This window comes from Bufo gargarizans, chromosome 7 (genome assembly GCF_014858855.1).
Source record: "Bufo gargarizans isolate SCDJY-AF-19 chromosome 7, ASM1485885v1, whole genome shotgun sequence".
Taxonomy (NCBI): domain Eukaryota; kingdom Metazoa; phylum Chordata; class Amphibia; order Anura; family Bufonidae; genus Bufo; species Bufo gargarizans.
This window is the reverse complement of record NC_058086.1, coordinates 20,415,059-20,428,230: the sequence shown is the minus strand read 5'-3', so window position 1 is coordinate 20,428,230 and position 13,172 is coordinate 20,415,059. Positions and strand designations below refer to the sequence as shown.

The window sequence follows — 13,172 nt, the reverse complement described above, 5'->3', positions numbered from 1 at the left end:
GGCAGTACGGATGCGTTCGGGGCCGCTTGTGAGAACCTTCAAATGGAACTCACAAGCGGAGCCCCGAACGCAAGTGTGAAAGTAGCCTAATGCTGTTTATCTGCTTGACCTTACTTCTACAGGATCATACTGACAGCTTTATGTCAGAACAGCCCTAAATAAAACATGCATGGATTTCATGGTGTTTTTCAAAATAAGCCCCCCCCCCCCCAGATCTGCTTCACCAAAATAAGGTGCGCACAAACAATGAAATATAAATACTGCTTTATTACTATGTCAGACACGTGAATACATTTGATCAATGGCTGCTTTGGAGAGTTTAGTCTTTCAATAAAAGATAAACTATTTTTTGAACGGATGTTTTTGTTTGATCGATTCCTTGTTTAGATGCATTTCAGAATGATGGCTTTTTATACTCCATCTCCTCCTGCAGTGACAGGAAGGTGACGTCGTCACATGTTAAAGCCGTGAGTGAATATAAGGCTGTTCATACAGCTGATTGGCAATGATTTTAGCAATCTTTTCTGGTTCATTCAAATGTACAAAATGATTTCCATCCACAACAGTGGACTGAAAGCGCTGAAGAGACAAAACAAAACACAATGTAAATCAAACCACAATCTGCATTTAAGCTTTTCTCACAATGACTTAATAAAATACAATAATGTCAAGTATTTTATTGGAATGCGACTAGAGGGACAACGATTAACATATTGTTAAAGGCCTGGATATATTCAGGTCAAACTAGTTTGTGGAAGTCTGGCACTGTCACTTATTATTTCCTAAATGGTCATGTGGCAGAAGACAAAGTACAGTTTTAAAGGTGTTTTCCAGGAATTGGCACATGACCCAGCAGTGACGTGCTGCTTATGGACGCCGGCGCCTCTTCATAACTTTGGCGAATCCGCCGCCAGCTATGGGCCTTTATTAATATCAGCGTTTAAAACGCTGGTCTTAATAAATGTGCCCCATAGTTTTAAAAATATATAAACAAAAAAACTAAATAAATGTGTCCTGGGGTCCAAAATTGGCCATTAAACAGAAAAAAAGAAAAAAGAAAAAGCAATTCTTCTATTCTTTTTTTCTTTGATCCTACTGTACCTCATATTGCAATTAAAACTTACAAATATACAGTGACATTTTCAGTATGTGCCCCAGGACATCAGCCAATTTGTTATCCCCTTTCTCACATTTATGTCTGCATTTAAAGGCTACTTTCCGTCATGGATCTGCAAAAAACGCTTCAGTCACCATAATACAACCACAAGCATCCGTCATGAACGGATCCGGTTGTATTATGTCTTCTATAGCCATGACGGATCCGTCTTGAAGTCAATGGGGGACGGATCCATTTTCTATTGTGCCAGAGAAAACTTGTCCGTCCCCATTGACTTACATTGTGTGCCAGGACGGATCCGTTTGGAGTCGCTTCGTCAGGCAGCGTTTTGGTGTCCGCCTATAGAGCGGAATGGTGACTGAACGGATGCAAACTGATGCATTCTGAGCGGATCCTTTTCCATTCAGAATGCATTAGAGCAAAACTGATCCATTTTAGACCGCTTTTGAGAGCCCTGAACAGATCTCACAAACGGAAAGCCAAAACGCTAGTGTGAAAGTAGCCTAAGACATTGCCTCTTTCTACCCTGTCAGCAGTAGAACAAAGATAGTTGTGCTGCTACGCAGTTAGAGCTATATAGTTTAATTCATATGATATTCTATATTTGGTCATATGCTCCCATCTAGTGGTCGTTTTTGGTATTGCACTTGTTTTTCTGTTCGTGATATCTGTGATCATTTCTTTGCTCCACCCCTTCTTCTGTGTACCTCACTTCCTGTATCTTCATTCTGCTCCAGACATTTGCACAGTTACACATATATTCTCATGTATGCTTACAAAAGCATCATCTTTTGACCGCACAATACCGGAATCCATCTGTTCTGCTGTACTCTTATCTGGCTTACAGAATAGGATTGTCCGCAGTGATTATATCTGCTTATACAGGCCAGGCATAGAGGTCTCACTAGGGATAAATAGCCATTACATCAATCGGAGTCAGAATAATAGTTAAGCCCTATCGCCTTCGCTTTACACCCCCCCCCCCCCCCTTCAGCTATTCAATAACAGTTTTCTGATGGATTTTTACAACTGTTGGTTTTGGCAACATGCAGAAAATCCCGCTAGCTAACTATAAACGGATTCCCTGTTTAGATTTATTATCCTTTTCAAGGCTGTAGAATTCCTTTAATTGTACCTGCACACCGTGCATATTATGCACAGATCTGCTGCATGGATTTTTGAAAGGGTCTGAAAACTTTCCAAATGCATTGTATTCTTCCCTTCACCTATTCCTGTGAGGCATAAATTGGTTACAAATACTGCGTTTTGCTTTCCTTTGGATTATACACCTAGACCTGAAAAAGATTAAAGGGTTATTCCAATCGCAGTCTTTCATGGCAGAGATGGGAATGATACTAAGTGCTAGAAACTAGTGGACTGGGCTCCGCTGTTTCCAAAGCAGTGAATGGGAGCTACAGAAACAGCGGAAATGCGGCAATGGGAATAACCCTTTAAATTTCATCCATTATTTCTGAGATTTGATAGAGGACATTAACAATTCCCCCTTAGGGGCTGGAAGTCAGTATCTGGGGGCTAACTAGAACGGTCAATGTCATCTAGCGAAGTTCCACACAGTGGTATCAGCAGATAAGAATAGGTTTTACATGCCATAAAAAAGTAATTACACATAAACTAACCTCCTTTAAGTTTTCTTTAAATCCATTTAGTAGGTTCTGCCCCACATCTGTGTAAACGCCTCGCATTACATCAGCAGATATTCCTTCATTTGCCCTGTAAGAAAACATTTGGCCTGGTTTCAGTAGTACTGCAGATAGGGAGTCCACATTACTAGTTATTATCTATGACTACCCAATGATCAGCAAGCCAATACATTATATCCCCAATAACAAATGTTAAAAATATAAAATGCAATTAGAGAGAGGATTATAAAAATGAGCTGTCAAAAAATGCTATTGTTCACGGGCCTCAGTGGTATATGGCATGAGAGCGCTGAGGTCAGTGATTGGCTGCAGTGGTCATGTGTATAAGGGCACGTCACCACTGCAGCCAGGTAAGCAAACATGGGAAGGAGAGGAGTTCTTGGTGGTAGACAGGGCCGTCGCTAGGCACCTAGATCTGGGGCCTTGGCCCCAGATTACAAGCATTTGGCTCCGAACCTTTGGCCAGCACTTTCTCCATTGCTCTGCACTGAGCTGCTGGGCAGCTCCGTATGAGTTTACCCAGAGACACACTAAACATATAATTAACAGCTCCATTTAATGCCAGTCTAAAGTGTATGTAAATGACCCTGTACTGGCGGCTCAGTATGAATCTATGAAAAACGTCCTGTAGTTTTCTCAGGCCCTTAAAGGAGTTGTCTTTCACCCAGGCAGCCCCTCTGACTCTAAATCGCGCAGGGAAAAGGCATTTTCAGGAGTTCTGGTTATGAACCGGGGTCTCCTTGGGGCTGCCAGGAAGCCCGGTGATGTCACCGGCACTGATAGACGGGCCTTAGCGCTGCCCTAGCCAGTAAAACTGCTAGGGCAGAGCTAAAGCACAGCCATCAGAGCCAGTGACGTCACCAAACACACGGAATATGGGTATTTCGACAACCCCTTTAAGCAGGCCTAGCAGCTGAGCACCACATCCAAGACAGGACAAGCAGATTACAGAGCTGCTGTGTCCTGTCCTTACCAGTGCTGGCACCAGTAAAAGGGATGTGTAAATTGCCTCTTCCAGCCCAGCAGCAATCAGTGCCAGTGTGAAGGAGAACAGAGAAGTGCAAACAATGCAGGGAAGCTACATGCAAATCCACTTTCATCTAGGTGTGTTACACTATGGGCCGATTAACTGATTCTAGGAGCGGTGCATGTGTACAGTGGGCAGAGGAGCGGTGCATGTGTACAGTGGGCAGAGGAGCGGTGCATGTGTACAGTGGGCAGAGGAGCGGTGCATGTGTACAGTGGGCGGGGGAGCGGTGCATGTGTACAGTGGGCAGAGGAGCGGTGCATGTGTACAGTGGGCAGAGGAGCGGTGCATGTGTACAGTGGGCAGAGGAGCGGTGCATGTGTACAGTGGGCAGAGGAGCGGTGCATGTGTACAGTGGGCAGAGGAGCGGTGCATGTGTACAGTGGGCAGAGGAGCGGTGCATGTGTACAGTGGGCAGAGGAGCGGTGCATGTGTACAGTGGGCAGAGGAGCGGTGCATGTGTACAGTGGGCAGAGGAGCGGTGCATGTGTACAGTGGGTGTATCTACTTGGGCTCGTGCCCCTGATGTTTTAAGACCCAAGCAACACCACTTGTGGTAGAACATTGAGGTTCCAACAGGTAAGCATTAGCCTGCCGAGACCCTGCCTTTTGACTCATTTTCCCATGACTAAGACAACCCACTTAAACAGGGTACAATATAAACCTACACCTTTATAGCATGAAAACATTTTTTTTGATAATTGTGTCTGTACTTGCATGCAGTCATCAATTAAAGGGATATTCCGGGATTTTTTTTATACCGATTGCCTATCCTTACGATAGGTCATAAATATGAGAGTGGTGGGGGTGCAAGGAGTTGGATCCCCACCAATCAGCTGCATTAAGAGACTACGGTGCTCTGTGCGGACTTTGCCCTCTTTCTAGGCCAGTGATGTCACATTCATTGGTCACATTGGCTAGGCATAGCTCAGTCCCTTTCAAGTGATTGGGCCTTAGCAGCAATGCCAAGCATAGCCGCTATACAATGTACAGCGCTGTGCTTGGTGAGCTGAGAGGAGGCCATAGGGCTCAGAGCTCCGGTGAGCGCCGCAGCCACCTCACTCATCTGATGGGCGGTCTGGGGAGTCAGACCGCCACCACCCTTATATTGAAGGCCCTATCCAGATGATAGGCCATTAATATGAAAATCTCTGAGAACCCCCTTAAAGAATTTGATACTTACAGAATAACATGGACATTGCACTGAATGGACTTCATCATATGCAAACATTGCTCAGGAGAAAGAGGCACTGAATTGTTCTGAGGACAAAACAACAAAGCAATATAAGAACTTCATACCATACGCTGTCCACATCCGTACTTCCGTTCTGTGGCCCCGCAAAAAAGATAGAACGTCCTATTCTTGACCACAATTGCTGACAGGAAAGGGCATCTCTATCATAGGGCTGGACATTACGTTCAGCAAAATCCAAAACACATGCAGCCGGTATCAGTGTTTCCCAGGTCCGCAATTTGCGCACCGCAAAACTGACACAGTCGTCTGAATGAACCATAAGACAGATTTAACAAAGCTCTAGATGGTGTAAGCTTTGATAGGGCGTTCAGACCTGCATCAGATTCATCACAGGGGCTCAGGCTGGATGATAAATCCATTGCAGGGACGGACACTTGTCTATAACTCTATACCCACTATTGGTTGGCTTAGTTTTTTGGACAGAATTTTACTGCAATTTTGGTGCATTTTAAACCACATCCCCTTTCCCACAATGCCTCACTAATTTTCCAGTAAGCCATTCCCCATTTTGGGCTAGGTGCAGATAATTTTTATAAACTTAGCCAAATTGGGCCACATTTTGGCAAAATTTACACCACAATCTAGGTGCAATAAACTGCATTATGCATTTTATTGTGGAACATGGAAAGCAGGTGCTGGGAATATGCCCTAATTACTCAAATTGTACTGGCTTATGCCGAATGCACACGGCTGTGTTCCGCGGCCGAGAGCGGTCCGTGGTATGCCGGGCTGGATTCCTGTTCAGAGCAGGAGTGCACGGCGTCATTGGTTGTTATGCCGCCGTGCGCTTCATGCCGCCGCTGCTGTACAGTAATACACTCGTATAGTGTATTACTGTACAGCAGCTCTCGGCCGTGTGCATTCGGCCTTATAAAGAGATGTGTGTGCAAATTGTTACAAGAGTTCCGGTTCACGTTTTCTGATGCAGTTTTGAAGTTGGAGCTACATCTGGTTTTAGCTTCAAATCTTCAGACGTATTCTAGCAGCCTAAGGTTATATTCACATAGCAAAATACACAACAGAAAGAAAATGGAGTCACTTTTTAGAGGAGTTTTGACAAATATTTCAGAGACTTTTTCTGCTTCCCTATTGACTTCTATTGAAATCCACAATCGATTCTGCTTCAAAGTAGTAACCTGTCACTGTTTAACCCTTAGTATACTGGAGTTTTTTTTTTTGTTTTTGAGGGTTCATTTTTCTTCCCCATCTTCCTTAAAGCCATAACTTTTTTTATATTTCCATTCACAAAGCTGTATGAGGGCTTATTTTTTACGGAACAAGTTGTACTTTCTAATGCCACTATTTATTACGGCATACAATGTAGTGGGAAGTGGGGGGAAAAAAAATTCAAATGGGGTGGAATTGAAAAAATAAATGCCTCCACAGTTTTACGAGTTTTGTTCCCACAGGGACCAGTTTGTGGCAAAACGGCCCTTCATTCTCCGGGTCAGTACGATTACAATGATACCACATATGTATAGTTTTTAGTTTTTTTATGTATAAAAAAAATAGTGTAAAAATAAGCTTTGAGAATTTTTTAATTTATTTTTTACATCACCATATTCTGACCCTCATAACCTTTTTATATTTATATCTATTGAGGTGCTCATTTTTTTGTGAAACAATCTGTAGTTTTTATTGATACCATTTTGGAATGTGACTTTTTGATCACATTTTATTTTAAAAAAAATTGGGTAAGAGAAGCAATGATAATATGGCAAATTGGCCATTTTGACCTTTTTTCCATTACGCCATTCGCCGTATTGGAAAAATATTTTTATATTTTAGTAGTACGGGCGTTATGATGGTGGGGGCGGGCAGGCCGGCAGAGTAACATCACTCAGTCATGCTCCTGCTCCGCCAGCTTCATTAATGAAGTGGGAGGAGCATGACCTAATGAGTGACGTTCTGCTGTCAGCCTACCCGCCGCTTTCATAGTGAGTACTACTACAGACGATCACGCTAGTTTAACAAACCAGAGCCACTGTTTGAGCATTAAATAAATGGACTTTACCTGTAGACTGCTGTGAGCGGGGCTCGGTGTAATGGAGTACAGTGACTGCACCGGGCCCCGCCGCGAGTGCAACAGCAGTTGCCGGCCTCCAGCCCCTCCTCCCACCCCACGTGATAGAGGTTTACTGTAATTGATACATCGCAGGCTGGGCTGTGCAGAATAGCGACCGGCGATGTATCCGTGTCAGACATTTAAAGATTGCACCATTCGCTGTATAAGACACACTACTATTTCCCCCCCACTTTTGAGGGGGGGGGGGGGGGGGTGTCTTATAAAAAGAAAAATATGGTACATGTTAACTAAACAGTCCATAAATCCCAACAATTTAGTTTTAGCTAGAGTGCCGGCTAATCCTCCACCTGAGGAACTCTTACCAACATTGCTTAGCTTATTTCATACTTTAATTTCTGCATGCCACAAACACAACATATAAGTCCACCATGACCATAAGATGCTGAAAAGCACTGCAAGGTGACAAGTGCAGAACCAAATTAAAAGAGTTACCCGGGAATAGATATTAATTACCCATCCTCATGATAGGTCATTAATATTAGATCGGCAGGCGTCCGGCACCCGGGACCTCCACCGATCAGCTGTTAGAAGAGGTCAGGAGCTCAATGAGCAATATGGCTTCTTCCTAGGCCATGTGATGTCACCATATATCAGACACATGTCCTGATTGTAGCTCAGCCCCATAGAAGTAAATGGTGTTCAGCTGCTGCACTACGTACAGCGCAGTGCTTGGAAAGCTGCCTGGAGCTGACTGAGCTCCCTAGAGCTATGGGGAGTGCAGCGGCTCCCAGAAACAGCTGATCAGCGAGGGGTGCTAGGACCTGGACCCCTGCCAATTTGGTAATAATGACCTATATTGATGATAAGTCATCATTATCATTTACCCGATAACCCCTTTAGGTAATTGTAAAGCAAGGGAAATCAATATTTTAGCCAAGACTGAATTTTCAATTGTACTATTTTTTTCCTCAAAAATGATGATAATAATAATAATAATTATTAAGTCTATTAAATGTCCATTTCATTGTCCATGAACAAACAGTCATCCTTGACAATGTCCATAAAGTGTCTTTTTTGAGTCATGGGTTATCCCTTTTTAACAAGTGTACTGCTAGGCCAAAAAAACTGGCAATGGAGAACAGACAGCCCACGTCCGTGAGTAACTGACATGTGAAAAAGTATTTAAGGGGTTCTTTGGAAATAATACGATTTTATCAAGTGCCAGTAGCCTGCCTCTGACCAAAAGATTCATACTTGCCTGCTCCCTGACGCTCCAGTCCTTCAAGCTGTCTCCATGTTCCTTCCGGTACCTACAATGTTGACATCCATTGCAGTATGGTTACCTGCTCCACTGCAGTCAATGAATGGCTTCAGAAGTGATGTGGCCGCTAAGGTGTTTAGAAATTGGTTGGAACCATTCGCACCGTGGCTGCTGAGGTGTGACCATGCTGCACTGGATGTCAACACTTCAGGGACCTGAACAAGGAGACACCAGAGGCACTTGAGAAAATCTCATTATTCCCAGACAAGTTAAACATTATTCCCTTTAAACTTCTTATACTTCCTCTGTTTCAAGTAAAAAAAGTTCTAGCCTTACCACAGTGATCCTTATGTCACGACTAAACACCACACCTGGAGGAAAAATAATTAAATTATTCTCCTAACGTTCAATAATATAAAAATAAAAAAATAAAAATAAAAGTATAGAAAAATGATTATCCTCATATTTCAATAAGGAAAGTGTCTCTTTAGTCAGTCACCATTTATATACACAAATAATATATAATTACCTTTGATTCATCTTTTAGTTGTGAAAGAGCATGCTTGAGGTGAGGAATTAAAGGGAACTCATCACCATGACAATGCAATGTAAGCTACATGCACAGTGTTTTAGAGCAGAAGGAGCTAAGTAGATTGGTGTAGTTTTATGTTTTAGCATGTACATATAATATACACTACTTACTGTAGTCTTACCACATTGAGAAGAGTGGATAAGTATGCTTAGAAAGCTAATTACTGGTTTATTTCACAGGCATAATATATGATCATAATGAAGGCCGTAGCCTGGAGGCAAGTGGTCAGCCTTGCATGTAGAGATCCAGGGTTTGAATCTTGGGAGATATTTTTTTTCTTCAGATATTTTTTCTCTGCCTCAATTTTGAGAATTATTGAAAAAATAATAATAATCATTTGACAGTTAATATATATTGCTGGTTTCTTTATAATCATATATTGTGCCTGTAAATAAGCCAGTAATAGGTTTTAGATTTCTAAACATAAAAAAAACACTTCTCAATGTATTAAGGCTACAGCCATTTATTATGGGTTAAATGAGACAGGAAAAAAAAAAACAACAACAAAGTCTCTCCTGGGACTTTAACTTTGTGTCTCTACATGCAAGGCTGATAACGTACCACATACGGAAAAATATTTTTTCTATACTGAGAAAACAAAGTTTTGTAAAAAAAAAAAAAAACATACAAAAGGCATTTTCATGGTGGTAGAAAAATAAAGCCTTTCCTAACCCCCAAATGTGACATACCCCTAACTTTCCTCCTGATTCTGTGCGTTATTACGCTGTCCCTTAACTTAAAACAAGTGTTGCATCTAGAATATTGGTATCGTGTGAAAGCTTCCCTTTAAAGTGTAACTGCCATTTTTTTTTTATGTGCAGGGCAATTGATAAACTTTTTTAAAATATTTGTTTATGCATCACTGTCCAGCACAGTACTTAATAGCGAAGATGTGCCTCACTCACTTAGCTGTCCTGCCCTCACTGCCTCCCTCATGTATTCCCTAAAGCTGGCCATAAACACTATATATCTATATCTATCTACATACCGTCCTGCCTAACATCGGTAGACTGTCAGCAGTGAGTGCTGACAGTGTCTGTGCGATCTGTATGCCCTGTGCTCTCGCTAACTAGAGTATATAGACAAGGAAGTTGCAGGAGATCACTACCATCTCTTCAGCATCCCCCCCACTGCTCTGAGTGTATTGAATTAACAAAACATGCTCAATGTAACTACTTACCATCGGGCACAGGTTTAGTTCCACGCTGCAGGAGCACTTTAGCAGTATCAGAATTTAATGACGAATTGCCATCTAGTAGCCTATATAAAATGTCAAATGGTAAAGGAGGTGCATAGATATTGTCGACTCAAACAAGTATGTAAAACAATTCTACACTGGTATTTGCATCACTGCATGGTCCAGAACACGATACAACCGTAACCGTCATACACGTTAAATAACCGTCAATATGTTATTCTGTAGACCAAGTTATTGTGGTCAATGAAGCCTCTGCAGACTTTTCACGTTTCCCTTTTTGAAAGGAGCGGTGTGTGGTCATGTGACTACAGCCCTGACTGCAGAATCGGCAGCAGGGTGGAGGGCAAGGTACTGCTGAAACTCTTCCTTCTACAGTATAAAACTTTCCATATAGGATACTTTGTTTTTGTTTTTTACAGTAAAATGGCCTCTGAGATATAAGGGACTGATTGCTGAAACCATCTATTGGTGATCGGTGGCATGATACGAATCATGATGGGTGCCTTGATGCCATCTGCAAGACAATGGAACAGAAGAGGTTGTGGTTCTAGTGGGAGCTTTTCTTCCTCCACGTGTTGGATTAACCCTTTTACCTATAGACCTTACAGGGAAATTTCCTGTTGGGCCCATGCCCAGGGACCATTAAAGTCCCCCTCGTGGCCACTGGACAGGTACATAATGATCTGCTGCTCTCAGCATTAATTAATGCTAGATACTTATGCACCTGGCCAGCAGCCGCAAGTGCCCTCTTGAATGCCACTGGTTTAAAACAATCCTCAGTATGGTGATAGGACAGTATTTTATGCTGTACTTTGGTATTTGGTACTGCTGGGGCTGTATTTTGTGCTGCACTAAGTTATTGCTGTCCCCCCTACTTCTGTTGTACCAGCCTACCCCGGGCTTGTGTTGGCCCTGCCTACTTGTGTCGCCCCACCTTCTGTCAATTTGGACCTGCCTACAACATCGGGCCAATTTTAATTTTATTTTATTCCAGAGCTACTTTAAGTTCTAACACCCAATCCACTCATAATTTTACTGAACCAGACTTATGTCGCCACAGAACTCTATGATAAAATATTGGCGTGTTGTTCTGTGGACTTGCCCATTATTAACTTTTTTTTGTTGGATACAAAAATCCAACATGTTACCTACCCTAAGCAAAAGGAGCTGTACAAAAGGTAAAACAGCTTCTGTTTAAACAATGCAATGTACATATCAAAAGCAATAACCACTGCAGATTTGTTATATAGATGTAAGTAAATATGTGAAATACTATGAACTTAGGGTAAACCAAGCTTATTACAGAAACGTTACGACCAAAATCATAACACCAGGAAATCTGTCACCACATACCTGGAAAAAAAAAAAATCCAGCTGACACTGGGAGATATGCAGGTTTTGTTTTACAGTATTGTTCTCAGCCATAGCAACGTGCTCCTGCAATTTGGGATGTGCTGACTGAACCCCCCCCCCCCCCACCTTTTTTCTTTGCAATTTGTACTGGAGGTGTGGCTGACACCTTAGTCTTGCACTCCTGACCAGCTCGTCTGCCCAATAGGCTGATTTTAATTAGTGCGAGTATATAGCTTGGCCTGCTCTCCCTCACTCACTGGAAGCCATTTGGCACCAGGAGAGATATAGTTGTGGACCCTCATTGCAGTCTTTGGTGGCCATTCGGCACCAGGAGAGGTGTGGAGTGGGCTCGGCATGCATGTTGGTACCTGCATTCCTTGGATATAATGGAGGTCATTTTGGCACCAAAGATGACAGAAATTAAAGCAGGCCCAGCATGCATGTGGAACCTACACCCCCTGAATTGTATGGTAGCCGTCATGGCACATAACAGGTAGAATTTAGTGTTAGGAACCAGTCTTACAGAGATCGCCTTGACGTGTGGCAGACGGGCTCAAATAATTTTGTACAAAATGATTTGCCAAGCATCTCTAATTTATAAGTATAGCATTAGCAATTATTATGCATTTTTGTACTTTATTTGGTTTGCAGAGAGCCGTTACATTGCATCTTTTGTTTTCAGCCCAGCTGACTGACCCCCTTTTTCTTTACTGGGCGATATGCACTTGCCCGATGAATCCAACCCCACTTGTTCCATGTTGATTGCTGATCTCAATCCAGATATACAAGTGATTTTATATTATGCAAATTAGCCACTTGGTGCAACAACGCCATTGTCGTTGCACTTAGAACTCCAGTCAGTTTCTTTGCTGGCCACAATGTCCCCTTTCCTCCCCACTCTGAGTGGGGGGGGGGGGGGGGAGTGGTGTACAGCTAATAGCGCCTCGCCCTGAAATCTTGCCGCTGCGTGTGCGCCTCTTTGATCAATGACCCATGAGATTTCTGGTCCTGGCGTCATTAACTCTACATTGCCTGGTCGTCACTCATAGCGGGAGGGGGCGTGGCCGGCACAGAAACCGACTAAAGCTATGGATGCAACAGCAATGCACCCATAGTATATAAAATGGCTTGTATCTCTGGATTGGGACCACCAATCAACATGGGACAAATGGAATGGATTCAGCTGACAAGTGCACATCATCAGTGTAGCTTGATTTATTTCGAGGCATGTGGTGACATATTCCCTTTAAAGCAATGGGTAGTGGATATCAAACTATCAGGCACTGGTAGTGGAATTTTAACTGTGGGATGTTAAAAAGCCATATTCAAAAGTGGAGAGAAAATAAATAAATTAAAAAAATCTGTGTGTGCCATGCAGACAATAAGTATATGCACTGTGCATTCACTTGCATGTGTTAAGTTATGAATGGTAAAAGACAAAAATAAAAATTACCTTTGCAAGGCTCCTTCTGGGGTATAAACCTTTGCTCCATTTGCCCCCTCTAATCGAGAGTAATGGGTGACTGCCCTTTTTACATGGTTTGTTAATAAGTCCTGTAAACACAATGAACAACATTTACAGTTTTTTCAAACAACTTAGGCCTAGTTCACACTTAGGCCTCTTGCACACTTTGGTTCTGTATACGGAATGTGAAAAAATTAATTTCAATGGATCTGCAAAA

General features: G+C 42.5%; 1 protein-coding gene across 3 annotated transcripts in view; it reads right to left on the bottom strand.

Moving 5' to 3' along the window:
* Positions 1-247: 247 nt before the first annotated feature.
* LOC122943572 (serine hydrolase-like protein) overlaps positions 248-13,172 on the bottom strand; it is a 36,990-nt gene continuing 24,065 nt past the window's right edge. For all 3 annotated transcript variants that reach the window (XM_044301416.1, XM_044301417.1, XM_044301418.1), the window contains 6 exons: positions 12,944-13,044; positions 10,120-10,199; positions 8,684-8,718; positions 4,989-5,065; positions 2,755-2,848; positions 248-579 (listed from right to left, as the gene is read on the bottom strand). In XM_044301416.1, the coding sequence (XP_044157351.1) occupies positions 460-579; positions 2,755-2,848; positions 4,989-5,065; positions 8,684-8,718; positions 10,120-10,199; positions 12,944-13,044 (507 nt within the window). In that variant the 3' untranslated portion in view covers positions 248-459. The remainder of the gene's footprint in view (positions 580-2,754; positions 2,849-4,988; positions 5,066-8,683; positions 8,719-10,119; positions 10,200-12,943; positions 13,045-13,172) is intronic.